General features: G+C 39.8%; 1 protein-coding gene across 4 annotated transcripts; it reads right to left on the reverse strand.

The window, feature by feature from the left end:
* Nucleotides 1-34: 34 nt before the first annotated feature.
* eps8l2 (EPS8 signaling adaptor L2) lies at nucleotides 35-19,534 on the reverse strand. 4 transcript variants are annotated; one of them, XM_063904182.1, is made up of 21 exons: nucleotides 19,275-19,534; nucleotides 16,190-16,240; nucleotides 15,727-15,773; nucleotides 11,057-11,121; nucleotides 9,032-9,193; nucleotides 8,526-8,675; nucleotides 7,215-7,294; nucleotides 6,934-7,043; nucleotides 6,752-6,822; nucleotides 6,529-6,655; nucleotides 5,505-5,593; nucleotides 5,331-5,405; nucleotides 4,491-4,639; nucleotides 4,138-4,306; nucleotides 4,009-4,043; nucleotides 3,807-3,912; nucleotides 3,551-3,670; nucleotides 2,607-2,679; nucleotides 2,336-2,507; nucleotides 1,950-2,082; nucleotides 35-902 (listed from the first exon to the last, which is right to left on the reverse strand). In XM_063904182.1, exons 2-21 carry the CDS (start codon nucleotides 16,222-16,224, stop codon nucleotides 825-827), a joined length of 2,046 nt encoding a protein of 681 aa, XP_063760252.1. In that variant the 5' UTR covers nucleotides 16,225-16,240; nucleotides 19,275-19,534; the 3' UTR covers nucleotides 35-824. The 4 variants fall into 4 exon arrangements, with proteins under 4 accessions (XP_063760252.1, XP_063760261.1, XP_063760242.1 ...); XM_063904191.1 differs by having other exon boundaries at nucleotides 19,258-19,534; XM_063904172.1 differs by lacking the exons at nucleotides 16,190-16,240; nucleotides 19,275-19,534 and having other exon boundaries at nucleotides 15,727-15,835.
* Nucleotides 19,535-19,645: the final 111 nt, after the last annotated feature.

Consider the following 19,645-nt stretch of genomic DNA (forward strand, 5'->3'; position numbering starts at 1 on the left):
CAATCAATACAGTACTTCCAAAAAAGATGAGACATTGAATATTTAACAAGTGTTTTTTTTATTGTATTGTTTTTTGAAACGGTGTCCCTTTATATTTACAACCCTTTGAACGCATGGCCTGAATCTTCATTTGAGTGTTATTATCAGAGCTTTTTGTCCTTATTTTTCCTGTGTGTGTTTAGTATACACTGCAATTATCATGCTGCATAAACACAACTTTAATGACAGCATCTCACTGGTATTGACAATAACGTCACAAATTAGTTTCTCTTGCCAGAATATCTGAATTCTGATTTAAACGTTATTTCTATTAATACCTACAGGTGAACTGCAGTTACTAAGCAGAATTGATGAGAATACTTCTGACATATATTTTGCGATGTATTATTTCTTATAGTTGTAAACAGTAATATGAAAATAAATGGCTATAGATCAGAAAAGGTGTCAAACATTCTGGCACAGGTTTAGTTATGTTATAGATAAGATCTACTTATTGAAGTAATTCAGTAAGCAGCTGCAATAATGACAATGAGCATAAACATTGACCACACTGCTTGTACGAATACAGTATGTACAATACATGTTGTGATTACGCATGCTCCCACACCACCCTCTCACAACTGTACATGGATTCACATTCACCCTCTTCATACAACAACAAAGACAATGGAAACAGAAGCAACATAATTAGATTAGACAACACTGGAATACATACATATTGGTGATACAAAATAAATATACAATTAAAAATGTATACAACACGTCAGTATGTTCCACTGTAGGTGATAATTTACAGAAGCTTCTTAGGAGGGGAAAGCATCTGTTCAGTCTTTGCTGCTAGAGTTGATTCTCTCCTTCTGCCGCTTCATGACCTCCTGCAGCTCCGTGTCTCCTTTGCTCTTCTGTGAAGGAAGCACAACAAAACTTATTTTTAATGATCGTTTGGGAAAATGTCTTCTTTAGTATTTTGCCTTCAAATAAATGCGCTGTTTAGACATGAATCTAAAATGTCCTAGTCTTTATTAGAACATTTTAAAACTAGGAAATACACACAGTGAAGGATCCCATCTTCTTTTGAGGAAATTGACAGATCACACTGGATAATTAACAGAAATATACTTGGACAACAAGTCATTACATGGATAAGAGATTGATTTAAAAATAATATATACAAAATAAAAAAACAAAAGTAGGTAAGTTAATTGAAACGGTAAAGGTTAGAAAGAAAATCAGCATAATCCTAAACTAATATTTGTATACATACGAGACAGGCTCTAACTTCTTATCCAACACTTTTAATAATGTTTGACTTAAAAATACCAAATGTTTTTCTTTGCAGCCTTTTTTTTGTCCACTCGATGTAACTCTAAACCAGTCTGTTTTGACTGAGTCAGGACTTATTGCTTCACCCTGGGTTGCTCTTTTTCTCTGTATTTATTCTGTTCTTGTTTGCTTCTCATCCTCTTCACATAAAACCAAGAAAAAGTCAAAGTATATTTGATAAATAAAATCACAGGTAAGTATTCTTTTTTTTTTTTTTACAGTTTACGATCTGAAGTTGTCCCATTCATGTGTCACAAAGTGTATATTTAATACTTGTGAGAACTATTAACTGTATAATGAATATGCCAATTTGTTGTAATTGCATGAATTTATGAATCTGCATCACTGATGGTTGTTATGTTATCCTCCATGTGGGAAGGTCCTGACTGTAGTGTTAATTATAATACAAGGGCGACTCTCAGCTGACACGCTTTTAAGAAACTAACTCGTCTCAACATGGCCTGAAAGACAATGAAAGCTGGGACAGGAGGGTATTACTCAGATCTAACAAACACTTAAAAAAAAAATAATGTTTAAGTCAGTTGATATTTACTTTTGGTCTAAACAAAAAAGAAACAGCTTTATTGTAACAGGAGTGTTAGCAGTTGGGCATGTGTGTGACAAACCTCCAGCATTTCTTTCTGCACTGTGATCTGAGAGTTGACACGATTTCCTTCGTCTCCACACACCGCCTTGAGCTCCTCTTTGTTGAGGGAAAACAGTTGTGCTCCGGTCAGGATCCCCAAACATTCAACGGTCCTGTGGACAGTCAGGAAACTCATTATATATGAATGTGTTGTATTTCTAAATGTATACATAGTTTCCAATAGTGAGTACGCCATATCGCATTTTATGACAATCTATCCAATGTTTGTTCAGACATTTTAGTCAAAATAACGTGATGGTGGTGTTAGAGCAAAGTCAGCAGGATTCATTTTCCCCAAAACATGACGGCATTTTAGTGGAAAGGTTTTTAGATTTCCTGGATAGTTGAGCATCGAGGGTGACTTACGGTTTCGAGAAACCTTTTGCCCTGAGCCATGCGGTCACCTGCTCCTGAGTGGAATCAAAGTTGAGCGGTACATGGCTGCCGGTTGATCCGACCCCACGGTACTTTTTGACGGCCGGCTGGGTTTTGTTATGAATCTTCTCCAGTAACTCACTTTGGACCTTTTGCATCTCTTCTGCACCACAGAAAAAACATGGTAGCAGATGTTAGAATCAAGCAACCATTACACTCATCTGTAATTCTTGGATCTTGTGATATTTTTGTATTCACTCACTTTGATCAAAGGGTTTACCATGTTTAAAGCTGCTTCCAGGGCTCAGAGAACCAGGAGATGACGGCCCGTAGCCCTAATGAACACACACATGGAAATACACAGTTCATGAGAAAGCCACCAAAGCTGAAAAAAACAGGTTCTTCTCTCACTCACTGGTGTTTCATACATTTTTGCCCTGAGGCCAAACCAGAAAATATGTGTGTGAAAGTATTTGACACCAGGAAAAGTAGCTATATGCAGTATTTGAAGGGCGTTGCTAAACCCGCATGCAGCGTGATTGTTCTCCTGAAATCACCACCCATTGCTTGTGCTATTTTTACTAACTGATTCTTTTTTTAAAATCTCTGTTATTTTGTTTGCTGTTTGTTTCCTTATCATCCTCTGTACTTTTATCCCAGATGTAATGCTTCCTAGCTGCGTAACAAATGAATTACAAGCGGTGATAAGAAACCATGACCTCTCCTGCTCAGATGAAAACTGATAATTCACTTGTGTGCAATATCAATACATAAAGTATATTAATGTGAACTCAACTGTTCGGTCCATCTACTTATTTTGTCTGTATTTAGTTTTGATTATTTATTCACTTTTTACTGATGCTTACTGTTATTGCACCATCCTATATCCTGCTGTTGCACTGAAAATGTCCCCACTCTCAGACACAGTAAAGGATGATCTAATCTGATCTAATCTTAGCTCATTTTATCTAATCTTGACAACACAGCCTGAAGTTGTGCAGCTGAGATAAGGATGATTACTGTAGGCAAAGTGAGTGACAGGGATCATGTCCTGTTGCTGCATCTCATTCTGTTATATAAATCTGTTTATGTGTAGCTGCAGGAAACATTGCCTCTTGCAATGCTTAAAAAAGTACCACACAGCTACAAAATCCACTTAGAAATGCCAAGTGTGAATTTTAACAAAGTTATCATACAGCAGGTCACCTGGTTATACGAAGCTTCTAACTCCTCAAACTTCACAACTTCCAGGATGTTTGCCGGGACATATCCTGCCTGACCGCTGCGATTTCGTAGTTTCCACCATTGTTTGTCATCCTCTATAACCTGCAAGACACATTTCACATCTCAATCCACTGCATTAAAAACTCGAAGGCAAGTATTGAGACATTTTCATGCTTCAGGAACAGACATAACAATTTGTTCACAGTTGTTTACATTTAAGATATAACTTGGTTTTTACCTCGAGGATTTCGTCCTGCAGCACCGACAGCTCGTTTGCATTCCTTGCTACAAAGTGGTAGTGAATTTTGGCATGTTTGCGGGTGGGGGGCTTCCCGTTGTATGATCTGATAAGACAAATTGTATCCTCTTATTAAAAGTTTGAACTGATTTTTTAATGTGAGAAAGAGACAGCTAAATGTGTGAAGGACATAATAACTTACCCATTTGACGAGTTTGAGGAATGAGTTCCATAATACTGTGAAAGCAGAGAAATGTGTCACATTTTTCATGGGTTAGGACCAGCAATTGTAGCCAAAGCCACAGATATGGCTAACAAACAAAACCCTTACATCCTCAGCTGAGTGTTTTTTGTAATCGGGGGTGGATGGAGACCCCAGTGGCCCACCAAGTACTTCTGTCTCCCACGGGGCCATCCTGAAGTAGTCCGCTGGTGGCTCCCAGCCGTTACGAAACTTTGGGTGATAATGAGGAGCGCACTGATCCCTGGGCCACTCCGCTCTGCAGGGAGAAGGACAGGAGGGTCGTGAGGTGAACTTTAAGCTAGATATCAATACCACAGAGTCACTGGTAGGGGATCCTTGCTCCCAGATGTCAGTGTGTGACTTTATGTGTGCACGAGAGGCAAATTGTGAAGCACTTTGAATAAAATTGTTATTTAAATATAGTCATACAGTATGTGTACCTTGGTTTGGTCCATCCATCTCCCATTAGCTCAAAAATCGTCATCTCTTTGGGCGTGAGGTGTCCCCGTAGGAAGTTGACAGTGTCTTTGGAAAGGTGCGGGGAGATTACTGAACGCGCCATTTCAGGACTTCCATAGCTCTGCAGCACCTGTGGATGCATTCAGAAGATTATAGAACGATTACACTAAGTGTTTTTCAGCGGTTTGGTGTAAACATCAGCAGCACATTACATAGTGAGTGTTAACTGCATCACAAATATCTGCATCTTATTTGCATTGCAAAACAATTTAGAACAGAATACACACATATCTTCTGCTTGTTGGGATCTATTGTTGAGGACTGGTAGAGATCGACTTTGAATTATACGGCTACAACTTTATCTTGGTCTTATCAAGCAACCCATCCTGTCCAGAGGTTACTGCATCATATCAGCTGGCAGAGCCTTATGACAGCTCTGTGTTTCTATCCAGCAGTATCGAAGGTGTGGCCGTACACTGAGGCTTGGGAAACCGGCTTTATGTAAGTGTGGCTGCACCTAAATCAGAGCTGAAATCTAGGTTGCTAGGTCTGGTGTGAGTTTAGCAGAGCGACAGTGGGTGTGGTTCCAGAAAAAATGAAAACAATAGGAGGAATGTCTGATGAAACACTAGACGGCTTTCATTCTGTGTATTTAATAAAGCTTCGTCAGATGTGCTTTTGGGCCCAGTTTACAAAGAGGTCGTCTAATGAAATGACTAACTTATTTAGAGAGTACTAAAATCGTTGACATTCAGTAGAAAGAGCCTGTGTTTAAACCCAATTGACATTAGAAACTTTCCGTACAGATTTTCAGCTCTTACCAGCTCCAGAGGGCCGAAGAGGAAATGAACTAGCTCAGACGCACTTGGATTCTGTATGTGCTTCTTCAGTTTGGCCTGCAGGGGGCACAATGACAGATACACAGTGAGAAAGTGTCGAAAACAGAGAAAAACTGATGAACAAACGTGGAGAGGTTAAGAGCTGTGATATCTCACCAAGAGGTTGAGGGCCAGCTTCAGTTTCTGCAGGCTATCAATAACCTCAGCTTCAGAGGGGGGCTTGGCTCGCAGGGTCAACATGCCCTCTGTAAACAAGAAGAGCAACAATGACCACACACAGACTCCAGAGTTACCAGACCTCGATGCAGACTTATTACAGACCGGATGCAGGTTTCACTTTCTGGACAAGGTTGAAAGAAATGCTATTGTTTCATCTCTTTTGAAGCTTGCAACTTTTTTCTTAATGTTAGTGCTACACTTATGGTTAGATATAAACAGCTTTACCCATGAAAGGTTGACCTTGACCAGAGAGTCAAAGAGAAAATGTGCTACATCAGGGTTTCTCATGACGTATGACCCAAAAGGACCCAAAATTCACATTGACTCACACGAACCAGAGACATATACCTCAAATATAAATAGTTATTTTAAATGGTAATTTTAGGGGCATGCAAGTTAAGTTTTACGTAAATAATGATTCTCTAAAAAATGTATTTAATGCACATATGTCTCTGTGGGCATGGACAACTAAAACCTGTGCTGCCAATTACCAAATGATGCGTAGAAACACAACGCATTCTGTATTTGGGTGAGCACCTGACCATACAGATACAGAACAATACATCCATTTTCAGCATCACATGTATGTATTTAGGTGAGTTGAAATAAAGACACAGCATCACAGCACTGCCAGTGGTCAAACATTACTCAGCAATATGTTGTATTAATACTTTGCACAGTTATAATTTGGAGAACAGTTGATGATACAATTTCACTTCATAAATAAGATGACACATGGGGTTTAAATCTTTTGGAATTGGCGATATTTTAACCTCAGTTATGATGAGTATTGTTCTCCAGAAAATAACTCCAAACTGGTCGCTGCTACCAAACACACACATCACTAGATGTTGGTCCTAGGCCGCAGGACACAGGAGGGCACAACCATGGTGACGTGAGCAATATGAACATATTGTCACTGCATTCCTGCCACAGCATGAAAGAAGAAAGGGCGACAGACCTGCTGGTCCTTTCTTCTTATTCTTCTTACTCTTGTTGCGCTGGTTGAGCTGAGAAAAGGCATCTTTTGCCTTTTGCAACCGCGCCACAAAGATCTCTATGTCATCCAGGGAACAGTTGAGGATTTGCTGAGGGAGACAAACCCTGGGATTAAGTATGAGTAACATAGCATTATGAGGCTGTGCAATGTACTGACAGGTGTCAGTGTGGATAAAAACACTCACCACATCCTTCTCAATCCGCTGAGCCAGCTTTTCATGTGACTCCATGTCATTTTGTCCGGGTGCTCGTTGAACTACATTCAAACACAAAAAAGCTTTTGTGAATTCAACCATTGAATAAAGGGCAGGCATTTCATGTGAAAGGATATTTCTTTTAAGAACCTGTGCACTATGTCTATTCTTACCCCGTGTGTTTGAGGCTGCCACACGCCCCTTTGCAGCGGGTGAGGAGCCCTTAGGGGCAGAGGGGGGGAGGATGGTTTCTCTGTGACGCTTCATTTTCTCCTGGTTCACCCTAGAGGGAGAGGAGGAGGCATCGCGAGATTAAGTTAGCTAACTACTAATTAGAGGTCAGTGTGTGTGTGTGTGTGTGTGTGTGTGTGTGTGTGTGTGTGTGTGTGTGTGTGTGTGTGTGTGTGTGTGTGTGTGTGTGTGTGTGTGTGTGTGTGTGTAGCATGGTTCTCACTTGAGAGTCTGAAGCCTCATTTTCTTTCCATGCTTGTTGTCTCCAATGGCACTGTCTATATCAGCATGAACCATCTCAGCCTGAAGGAAGTGAGGAGAGACATAGTCAAATTTTACGAACGTTTGTAGCCTTAAGGCCAAAGCAAATTCACTGACGCATCTAACACATCTAGGCCATAATCAATATTGCCATATCACATTAAATGCTAAACTTTTACAGTTTAATATCTCAATGCAAACTATCAATGAAATCTGCCTTATGATTAATTCAACATTATTCAAAACATGACACAATCATCATTTAGATACTAAGCTGTACAAACTTTGTGTGACGCCCTGCCTACAGACATTCAGAGGTCAGCCGTGTGAATTGTTTTTTTGTTGTAGTTAAAAACATACAGACCAGCACTTGCATTAATATATTTATGAGCTTAATTAGTCCATTTGTTTGTTGATATGACTTGTGATGCAATCAATATTGCTTGCTCATAAAAAGTGTTAGGTAATAATAAATAATAAAATGTAACTTCCTGTAATGTATTCACATACAGCCAAAACCAAAATAAATACAATGTTTTATTGCATATATGATGGGTTTTTTACTCACTCTTTTGTATGACTTTTGTATTTGTTTGTATTTATTGTTTGAATTTATCGTTGTAACAATGTGTATGGTCTATGGTTTGGCCTGGTCACTCTTACAAAAGAGGTATGAATGCTGATGTGACTTTCACCTGGTAAAGGATAATATAGATAAGAAACATTTTGATATAATTCACTGAATATAATAAACCAAAGGTTGCTATATTAACTCTACACTGAAAAAAGTGTAACCTTGACTTTTAATTAAACGTATTTTGTCCACAAATATTAGGTTCAACTTAATATTAATGCTTTCAACTAACCTAATACAGTTATGTGAAATGTGTGGACAAAATACATTTAATTAAAGTCAATGTTGCTTTTTTTCAGTGTAGTCAGCGTTTATGAGCCTGATATAATGATCAACAGTTTCTTGTAAACCATTTGTTTCAACTTGCCAGTAGTGTTTGGCATAAAAAGGCAATGCAGGAAGTTATAGTATTAAATCCTTGGATGGATCTTTCCTTCAGCAAATATAGTTAAACAAGTCTTGTAGAAATGTAAAAGGATACACACTAGCACACTGCCACACAGTGCACTGAAATCTGACCTGGCGCTCCAACAACAGCAGCTTGGATTTACCGCGACATCAAACACAAAGCCAGTTGATCATGCAGAAACGATAAAGGAGGCAAACTGAGCTGAGGCTGCAGCATAAACTCAGACTCACCTCCACCTCGTCACAGTGGAAGAAGTGGATGTCGGGTTTGTGCTGCTCCTTGTCCTGACACACCAGCAGCAGCACAGAGGGGTAACGTGTTTGATTCAGGACCGCTTGACTCATGTGGATGGTGGAGAGGGGGAAGTTCTCCAACTCTTCCTGCATCACAACAGAGGAATGGTTTAGAGAGGAAGAGGTGGAGGCAGAGAGAAAGCAAGATAACATTAGTTTAGTTGCTTTTATGATCAATATTATTGGTTGTTTTGTTTGTGTCATTTCAGGTTTTTAGTTTTTGTGTGGACCCAAGGAAGAGTATATGTTGGTCTGCATGAGCTAATCGGAAGCCGAATAAAATCAATCTTTCAAACTTCATGCCCACACTCTCGAATAGAGCTTTTCAGTGTGTGATGCTATAACAATCACAAGCACAAGCCATTGCCTGTAAATGTGAAACTGATTCCATGTTAGCACATTGCGATGATGTACTTTGTGTGTGGACAGATGTGTAGCAGTACCTGTGTGTCACAGTCCAGCAGCCTGACCGCCTTGTCAGTGACCTGCAGGAGCATCTCCTGGGTCCAGATTTTGTCTTTTGAGTCCAGAAAGACCAGTTTCTTGATGGCATCGTCCACTGTGACGATGGACTCTGTCGTGTCCATAATGAATGTGGAAAGATGCTGATGAGGAAACAGAGAGTTTGTAAATGAAGACGATTGGTTGTGAAATGAATTAAAAAACAATGGCTCTATGGAAAGTAGGAAATGTGTGCTTTAGAAAATGTTATAGACAAATGCACATTTAAATAACGCTAGGGTAAGTTATAGCTTGATATTTTGGGATACATATTGCCTTTCTGGCATAGAGTAAGATTGAATAAATGAGCACAACTTGCTAGCTTAGCGTACCATAAAGACTGAAAACTATGGGACACAGATAGCTGAAAAATTAGCTGGTTTTTTTTAAGCAACACATATTATCTTCCCTACTAAATCTCAGCAAGAAAGCAAATAAGGATAATATATTCCCAAAAGGCCAAACTATTTCATAAAAATCTCATTGAGACCAGCTACTTTTAAAATTATTTGATTCATCTCACGATGCCTTCAGCTTACTTAGCTGGGTGAATTTGTTGTTTCATCTTATATTAAAACGGCAATAGTAGCATTTATATCATGAGATGCAATCAGGACATGAACAACTGCGTCAGCTTTTGTCTCTTGCCAAAAGAACAATAAACCAACACTTAGAGTTAAGTGCTTTATGTCTTACTTTTTTTTTTACTTGAAATTCGATTATCTTTTTTAAATCATAAATCTGTACAGTTTTAGACCCAAGGTAAAAGATCTTCTGTCCTGTTTTTGTTTGTTGTCATTTTTGGGCAGTGTACAGTATGAAACGAAATGTCAAGAGACGAATGAAACTAACATCTTTGGCTGGAAGTTAGTTTAGAGACATAATGCGTATGGGTTTAAAGGTCTCCTATTACGCAATATTTGAACAATATATTGTAGAGCATTATCTATACAAAAGTGTTTTGCTCAAAATACCAAATAGATCACCCACTGTAGCCATGCCTCATACCCCTCTATTTCAGCCCTGTTCCTGAAGTGCTGATTCTGTTTCTGTCGCTTTAAATTTGAGCTGACCTGAAGCTGGCCACGCCCCTTTGGAGCGTCATGCAGCTCTCTCTCCTCTGTGAAAGTTTTCTACCAGGAGAAAATACTCAACTAAACGCTGCCGTGATTAAACCCCATATTAGGTTCCAAACCACACCAAGCATTATTTCTGAAACACTTCTCAGTGTTTACCACTAGAACAGTGACATTATATGTATTATAGACACAACAACTCTAAGTCCCTCCTGCTGACATCCTGCTGAATACACACACAAACAGAGGTACTGCGGAGGGGATTCAGCTCAAGACTGTATGTGGGGGACGATATGTTGGGACCTGTCACGTGGGGGGGGGACGTTGCCAGGAGTTCAATGTAAAGTCAGCCCAGATTTCGGTTATGACGTCATATCGGTAGCAAATCTGGATCAACTGGTTTGTACCCCCATTTTTAGAGATGTGGGTAAGGAGGAAAAGAGAGAGGGTTGTATTTTCGGACACTTTGTGAGTCTACTTACGCACCGGGAAACATATTTATGCATAAAAGACAGCAAAAAGTGCATTTTGCAAAATAGGGGACCTTTAAGACTACTGGAATATCTGAAAGAGAATTATGTTTTCTATCTAAGTTGCTCTTTTAAATACATACGTTAAAATTCACAATAATACAGTCGATTATTTGAAATAGCACATACAAAATGTAAACTATACAGAATGATAGTACGCACTGAAAGGTTGGATCACCCATTGTGAGATTTCCTATAGAAACAAAGCTAATAAAGATAAAGTGCCATTTACTTCCAGCCTCAGTTATAGTCCCATGGAAAACATGTGCATTAGTTTGAAATCTTATGTTGTGCTTTTTCAAAAACTTAAAAAAAAATAAAGACTCATTCAAAAATATAACACAAAGGGAGCTGATCTTACCTCGACATGATACTGCGACGTCTCTTGCATGATATAATTGGAGTTGGAGTATTTTTTCCTCTGTTCTGTTGATAAGAAAAAAAGACAGGAAAAGTGAAAATCCAACAAGTCCACCAGCAATCTTACTGTAAATATAACTATGTAAACAGGCAGCAGTGACACTGACCAAAACTCCACATGTTGAACGTTTCAGCAGACTCAACAAATGAAACGAAGCAATAGTGTCAAACACACTGCAGAGAACCAGCAGGGCAATAAGGAAGTGATAAGAACACGTAATGCATTTGTTTTCATGGTTCAACTTGAGACTCCCATTGAACGACACTGATATTCACGCAAGTACGGTATGTATAATAAGGTGATTTTATAGCGTATTTTACAAAAGTGCAGTGATAACAACAGCATCTTTTCTCTTCATAAATTGATACCTATATACTAAAAATATGAAAACTCCCTGTGATACATTTTATGTCCAAAGTAAAAAGAAAAACGCCTTTCCAAGGTTTTAATAGATCTCATATCAAAAAGGTTATATGACTTGATTTGCCCCACTAACAAGATAATGTATTGGCCAGGCTGGTATAAAAACATGCTTTATCTGGGCACCAATTAGAGGCAGTGATTTACTGCAGGGTCAAAGACCAGTGATGCAACTTCTCGAAAGCACCATGCTTCCTCAGGGCACTTCCTTGTCTGGGGCACAGTAATATAAATTGACATTCATAACCTTCAAGCTGTTACAAAAATACATAATAGATAAGTTAGCCTGAAAAGCATTTATAGAACAACCCTGTTCATTGCAGGTGAGATTATCATGGAAAGCAGCATGTTGTAAATGATGTTGTAAACCAGTGTTTTTAATAGAGATTACTAAAAGGCCACTACAAATCCACAAAATGAAGATCCATTACTAACTGGTTTTAAAAAGGAATATATATATATATATATATATATACTGTATATCCTAATATATGGTGTCTGGTAACAAACAACAATAAAGTGCCTGCACATCATAAAAAGCACATCTGGTCCATTTCAATAATCAAAAACATTGATATAATCACCTACAGTACGAAGCTAGTTGATATAGTTGAGCTGTTAGCAAACAATTGCTTATTTACACAACCAGCAGTTTCGGAGCAACATTATCATCAGTCACGTCTCTGTCCACCTTATGAATGTTGGGGCAACATTTACGTGGGGCACGTTTTGTTTTTAACCAACTCCCTTGGGAAATATCCATTAAAGGCAGCTTAATGTTTCACTATGTTCACAAGTGAGTTGCTGATTTTGTCGGCTTTTTTTGTGTACATGGGTGTTTAAAGCTTTGCGATAATTCTTAGTAGGATAATCAATACAAATTGCCACTATTATTATAAATAAATCAATTATAGCTGCTTTAAAAATGTCTATAGATTTTGAACTACCTGGTGACCCATGCAAAGTTCAAATAATTTATCACCTTTAAGATGTTCACTGCACTGAAGGAACTGTTGGCTAGAACTATTGTCTTTCAACAGGCCAATGCTAATGAGTGTGCCAATATGCTCATTGACCTATTTACCAGATGAATAGTCCGCAGGTAACACTTACTGTTTAATGAGAGCATGTTCCTATCTGCCAGATCTAATATCAGATCTCTTTCTGTCCCCCACCCAATAAAGTCAACATGTACCACACAGGTTTATTTCTCCATACAGACGTTCAGCCACATTTCACTTAATGTGCTTTATGGTGACACAAAAGCTCTGCTGTTTGTTTGGCATTTGAAAAAATATGTGTTAATCCTTTGTTGATATTTTCCATTTATTGATGATTCAGCGAGGTTCAAGTATCCTGTACAGGGCTCAGAATCTTTTATGTTCTCAGCACCTTCATCCATGCGGCGTCTAAATGACGCCAGTACGTTCCTGTCATTTCCTCTCGGCTGATTCCTTCCTGCTTGGATTTCCACAGGTGAAACACAGGCGTCATGTGTCGTACTGAAAGTCGAGCTCGCCCTATCACTTATTGATGGCCTGTCATTAATGCCAATCAATTCACAGCTTGCAAGAAAAGCCACTTAGCTGCAGATAGTCAGATCCTCAGAGCTCATTGACCAGAGATAAACATGGCTGCTTGGCGGACTATCAAACCAATACATCGCCAAATTCAATCCATCCATATAACCTCAGCTTTAACTGCCCTTTAAACAAACTGAGATCTGGTATCTAACTTGACTACACCCAAATCAAAGACAGTAGATACAATGTCCCGAAACTGAAGTGTTTGCAAATTATGTTTGATTAATAAAAATAATAAAATATTGTACCGCATCATCAAAAGGCTGAATGAGCAACCCCGACAACTCAAACAATGTGCTGCTGTGTACACAAAGATTTGGCCACATATCGCCAGAAAGTATGACCTCAACACACCTCGCAGCCAATAGAGATGTCCTCTCAAATATATGTAAAGCAAATCCAAAGAGGTTCATCAAGGAAAGTAAAATCCGATGCACGTACTATTATGTTGTTAAAAAAAAAAAACATGACACTAGGTAATGGATATATACACGGACATACATACACAGACTTCAAAAGGTAGGATTAGGTCAAAGTGAGATTTTCCACCTGATGATTCAGTCATTCAGCCCAAACACATTTTACCTGACAGAGACATGCTTACGTAATAAATAAAGCTGATGGAGGGTCTGAAGTCCAGGGATGATGAATCTGATGTGGCACATATCTGCTCTACTCTGAACCTGCTGATAACAGGTCAGGTGGGAGGACCAGTGCATCGTTTGCATCAGTTGTGTGCTAGGCTGCACTGAGGGAAGGATGAAGGGTTTTGCATAAGGGAGATTGGACTGGTACTTTAGCTGTTGTTCCTCTACCTGTTTATTCAGCTGCACACCTTTATCTATCCAAATATCTCCCACTGTTATGGGTGGTGCCCAATAATGTCCCCACTCCTTCCTCTCTGGTTTGGGACAGGCCTGCTGCTCTCACTATGCAGTGAGAAGGTGGTGGGGACCATCTGCCACACCAGATTAGGCCAGCCAATGAAAAACAGCGGAGTCTGGTCACACATACAGCAGGTTATTTGAGTGGGTGTGTCCTGTGGCTATTTGGATGAGTTGTGGCACAAACATATTTTATAGACAACAAGATGCACAGTCAGATACTTTGGGAACATCTTGCATTCCTACAATACCATAACGTGTCCTTTGAAGCCAGTCTATATTTGGAACAGTGCAGCCATGCACGGGAGCAGATTGTCCCTTCATACTTCAGGTTTCTATCTGGACCTATCATATGCCGTACAATGTTCCTCTATGTCGGCAGAGTGGAAGGAGGTGCTGGCAGGAACCAGTGAGCTAATGTCTGAGGCAGCGCAGGGAGGACCAGAAGGGAGTCCACCTCTTCCTGTTCACTTTTCAATGCGTCTTTTATTCACCTGCAAAGCATGGGCATCCCCACCCTGTTCCAACCACACATTAAATATAGGCACACCCTGCACTCCCTCTTAATACAACATAGCACATTTTAGTCTAAAACACACGCACACACCCTAGCAAAAGTATGCCTCACATGGATGGCAGATCAGTGGGGCAGCCTGGCAAAGCCCTATAATAACACAAACAATCCTTTTTTGACACAAAATATCCACAAAAGACTGAAAGCCCGACAGCATAATATACATCTACAGCTAATGTGACTGTGAAATGCGAACACACAACCAAAAGTCTGATGCTACAAATCCCAGCATGCTCTGGAGGTTTAGCACAGGAGGAAAGCTGGAAACTGATTTTCCCTTCAGGAGCCCGGCCCCCCCTCCCACGTCGCTGTCTGACAGAGGTGTCAGCAGGACGCAGCCCCTCAGTGGGACCTTGGCCCCCTGTTATCAGTGTGTGTGTTCTGGGGAAGGGACTTTGATAGTCCTGCGAGGTCGTAGGGCTGCAGCAACAAGCTGCAGGGTGACCGTGCTGGATTTCCTGATAAGTTATCCTCATAAGTGAAATATACTGTAGCTGTGATGTAAATCAATAAGTGCTGATCCACACAGCTTGACTGTTGACAGTTTGATAAGACGTCACCAGATAGAGCTGGCTTTATATTTGACAAAGATGTATATATATATATATATATATATTTTTAAATGAGTCTTAGATATGCCTAATTGAAAAAGATGTGAAAACTCAAACAGGGTATTTGTTGGAGAATATTTTCAAATAGGGATCAGTACACAATTGGGGCCCAATAGAGTATTGACGGAAGCAGGAGGATGGGATTGAGTCAAAATAAATAATTAACTAAACTTTTTTAGTGTTTGGACACTGTAGTTCTGTCTCTGCCATTCATTAGTAGATTAAAATAATTGTTAAATATATTTCACAGGATTTTTGATAATAACAACATTTAAGAGCATTGTTTGTCCTTAATAAAGGACAGAATAACAACAAACCAAACAACAGAGTGCAAGTGTTCCTAAAACTATTGCTTGACAATAAGAGTTTACAAACTCCTCCATCAACCGTAAACAGTCTGTGTTGACTCATGCCACAAAAAGAAGGACAGGTGTAACTGCAGGTGAAGGGCATGTAGAGGCAAAGTCTTGAAAACAAGCCAACATAAAATACTCCCTCTGACAAAGAAACAACTTCACAGCTCCATGCAGTCACTTACCGTAGAGGGCCTTGGCACTGATCTTGCTGTCCGATCTGGCCACTCCACTGCAATGACAAGAAGAGGAGACAGGGTTACGTCGCATGCTCTTCATCAAACCCTCCGAAACTCCCACACTCTCATGAACCTTAGCCCACAAAATAAGAGTGATATACGGAGAGAGCAGACTGTCCAGCACTGGGTGAGATTAGCCTGAGATTATGAGCATATGGACCAGCCAGGGAGCCAGAGAGGGAGAGTGGAAAAGGGAGAGAGGAGGGAGGGAGAGAGGATGTGTGCGGGGCATGGAGGGAGAGCCATGAGCCCAGGCAAAGCAAACAATTCTCAACAGAGCCGCTCTGTGCCCGAGGTCCCTGACCCACACCACCTTCTACATACTAGGTTAGTGATTTTTCCTCGCCTGTGTGACAGTAACACAGAAAGGTAAACATGTCTGGGAAGCAAAAATGTGTGCAACACTCACTTGGCCTGCCTCGGCAGAGGTCCCTGGGCACTCATGATTTAAGACATCCACCTGAGGACAGAAACAGAGAGGATTAAAATCAGATAAAGAAAGAGAGTGGGTGTAAATGAGTGACGGAGAGAGGGAGGTGGCTAATTTCCACCAAAACAAACATTTATTATTTATCCTTTAAGACCTTTAAAAGCCTGTTGAATCAGCTATCTTATCTTTTCTCCATCTCTCTCTCATTGCAGTTTGTTGATTGAAGTTTATAAAGCTAAATGGACCTCATCAAGGTTGTAGATATGCAATGTTGAGGCGTAGCCTACTAAACAGCTTGCTCTTCCACTGTGTGGAGCCAGGTGTTGGGCCTGGACTGCTGGTAGTCGGGGGACTCCTCTGGGACAAAGGCAGACAGCAGGTTGATATACACTGTGTAATTAGATCCACTCTGTTGATGACTATATCTGCATAGCTGCAATTAATAATTTGGTCGGTTTTAGACTCAGCAACGCTCACTATTTGATAATTAGCATTGCGTGCTACATTTAAATCTGCTAACGGGAGCAGGAAATGAAAGAACTAAAAGCTCCCACACCTTCCCTCTGGGCCTGGAGCTTCAGTCTTGTCTGTCAAGACATGTAGTGACAAGGTTATGTAATATATATCAGGTCTACAGCACACCGTGGCTTAAAACCCACAGTGGACCCTAAGGAGCAGTTACACAACAGGTTGGGCTCTGCTTGGTTTCATTCACGATTATTTATATTATACAACACATAATAAGTGTTCCTACTTTAAAGTGAATTGTGCTTACACTGGAGATAATAATCACCTTTTACCTTGGGTGAGTTTTGGACTCCAAAGGGCCATGTATCCCTTTAGACAACCTGTTTGGTTTGTATTATTAATTGGAGGTGAGAAGTTTGGATCCTATGTCACCTGTAAGGATTTAAGTGTCCTGCTAAAACAACCAGCAGGAAAGTGACCTTATGACACTGGGAATGCCTCACACAATACTGTCTTCCAACCAGATTCTTACTACTTGCACATCACAGCGTTATGAGACAGCCACTTTCCCGCAAAGTGTTTTTGCATAAAAAGCAGCAGGTAAGTAAATGAGGTTGCGTATATGATGCATGAAAAGATATAGGTTACAGGTGAGGTGCGGTCACTCAAGCTTATCTCCCAGCAGATCATAAACATAATCGCCCTTTAAAGATAACCTGCTCATATCTCCTGCAGCAAAGAGAGGCCAAATCACAACAACAGCTTTCTCAGATAGTAACCAAAGTAAATGCAAACAAAGCACGATTCTGTTTTCAGATCCACAAATGTAGCTTACTGATATATGCAAATAAGGCAAATAAAACCAATCCTTTTACCATGCATGTTTGCCTGCACAAAAGATAGACTTCCTCTTTCTGTCCTTATCTCTCTAGCCATCATCCCTCCGTGCTATTGTTCCCAGCTCTGGCCCGCAGCCAGGTTTTAGGAGGGAGGTAAAGCCGAAGCAGAACAGGCTGGGTGTCATATGTTGTCACCCTCATGGCGAGAGGCCCTGCACACACCTCTTCTCCAATCAGCTTAAGGTGCTTGTTGTTCAATACTGTCAACCTTTTATTCCGATATAATCACACGGTAGAGGAACAATAATTACATAAGATTGAAGGAGAGTGTGCAAAAGGCTTATTTTAGATGTATACTCGTAAATTACTATATTTAATTTGATCTCCATATTTGAATAGAATGAGGTGAGACAGGTTGACATATTTATGCTGCCTCCTGTGACAACAAATCATTTGAGAGTGTGGACAGTCAAAGTGATTAATTCTGAGTCATGGTTCAGCCCTACCTGAGTTTCTTTTTTAAAAGTTGAGTCTAATTTTGAATTACACACATCATAATCAAAACAAGAGCAAAATATCAGTCTTTGAACATAAATCAACAACAATATCATAAATCAATGTGACACACCTGGCATATAAATGGCATATCATCGCTGGTGATGAACTGCAACCTTTAACCTTCTAGTTTGGCAACCCTGACCAATAAATGACAACATCATTCTTACCGGACATGGCATGGTGCAGTCAGAGTTTATGGTCACAGGATCTCATGATCGCTGTTTTGCATGACAACAATCTGGCTTCAAGTGTCAACATGATAAACACTCTGAGCAGCAAGTCTAAAATAAGTGTAATGCCGCAACATAATAACTCTGTAAGAGCAAAGGAGCACTAAACATTTAGTCCCCCAACAACCAGTGCTCTGATACATCTACAGACTTAAAGCTTAAACTGAGGATTGCAGAGAACATTAAGAAAGACTAACAAGAATTGTTGCTGACATGCACATACATGTTGAAATAAACAGTGTTTACATTATTGTGTCAATAAAATGTTATCCAAACAGGAGAATATGAGGTCAGAAAGGTCTCTTGCATTGTTATACTACAAAGAAATATTGACTCTGATAGCTTATTAAGTGCCTAAATAACATGACATTGCTTTGATATGAGCAATCAGAACTTTGCTTTATGCTTTTGAGTAAGCACTTTGTAAGATTATGATAGTTATCAGATTGTATTTTATTTTACGAGGTGTCAAATCAAAGTACACTGTTTTGAGATGAAATGAAAGCACAGCTCTCATTACAGAGCAAAATTATGTCATTAAGGCGGGGGACATCAGAATTAAATGTATGGTACAGCCACATGTAGTTTTCTGCTCTCCTGCAGCAAATCACTTCAAATCTGCAGCATTGATCACAAAACATTACGTTTTATTGCTGATATTTAATATATATTAGGAGAGATCACAACACAAACAAATCATTATTAAAAGATAAGCAATACAAACAACCAATGCAACCAATTGTAAACAACAATAAAGTCATTAAAGCTCTCAAAAACATAATCTGAAACGTTAACAGCTTTTAGGCAACTCCTGCTCCTGGATGATGAAACTTCTGTCAGTGAGTGGAACTTGTTTTCAGATTTGTCAAGATGGAATCGTGTTTATGTACATAACAACAAAGAAAAAAACGAAGGAAAGAAAATAGAAAGGAAGAGAAAGTATATATTTTACCCCTCGTATAAACTCACAGTGGTGTTTTCGGGACGGGATGCTCAGGATGACAGCAGTGGTTGAGACAGCGCCGGAAGCATCAGCCTGCCATCACATGCCGACCGGACAGGAAACTCCGCAGGAAACTGTAGATATTTGCAGCCGCTTGTTTAGAAGTAAAACCAATGAATTCTTGTACTGTAAACTAAATGTCGTCCGGTGTTTGTGAGTCAAAGCGCAGGTGTTTGTTGCCGGTAAGCAGGGACACAGTCGCTGAAGAGTGACAGGACACTTTGCAGGTAACTCTACCCTGTCGGGGAGGAGCTACACAGACACTTGACTGAGGGGTGGGCGGGTCGGTGTGAGCCTTTCTCTCTCAATTTCCAGTGTCTTAAATCTGAACGCTTTG

The sequence above is a fragment of the Eleginops maclovinus genome, chromosome 2, assembly GCF_036324505.1.
Source record: "Eleginops maclovinus isolate JMC-PN-2008 ecotype Puerto Natales chromosome 2, JC_Emac_rtc_rv5, whole genome shotgun sequence".
Taxonomy (NCBI): Eukaryota; Metazoa; Chordata; class Actinopteri; order Perciformes; family Eleginopidae; genus Eleginops; species Eleginops maclovinus.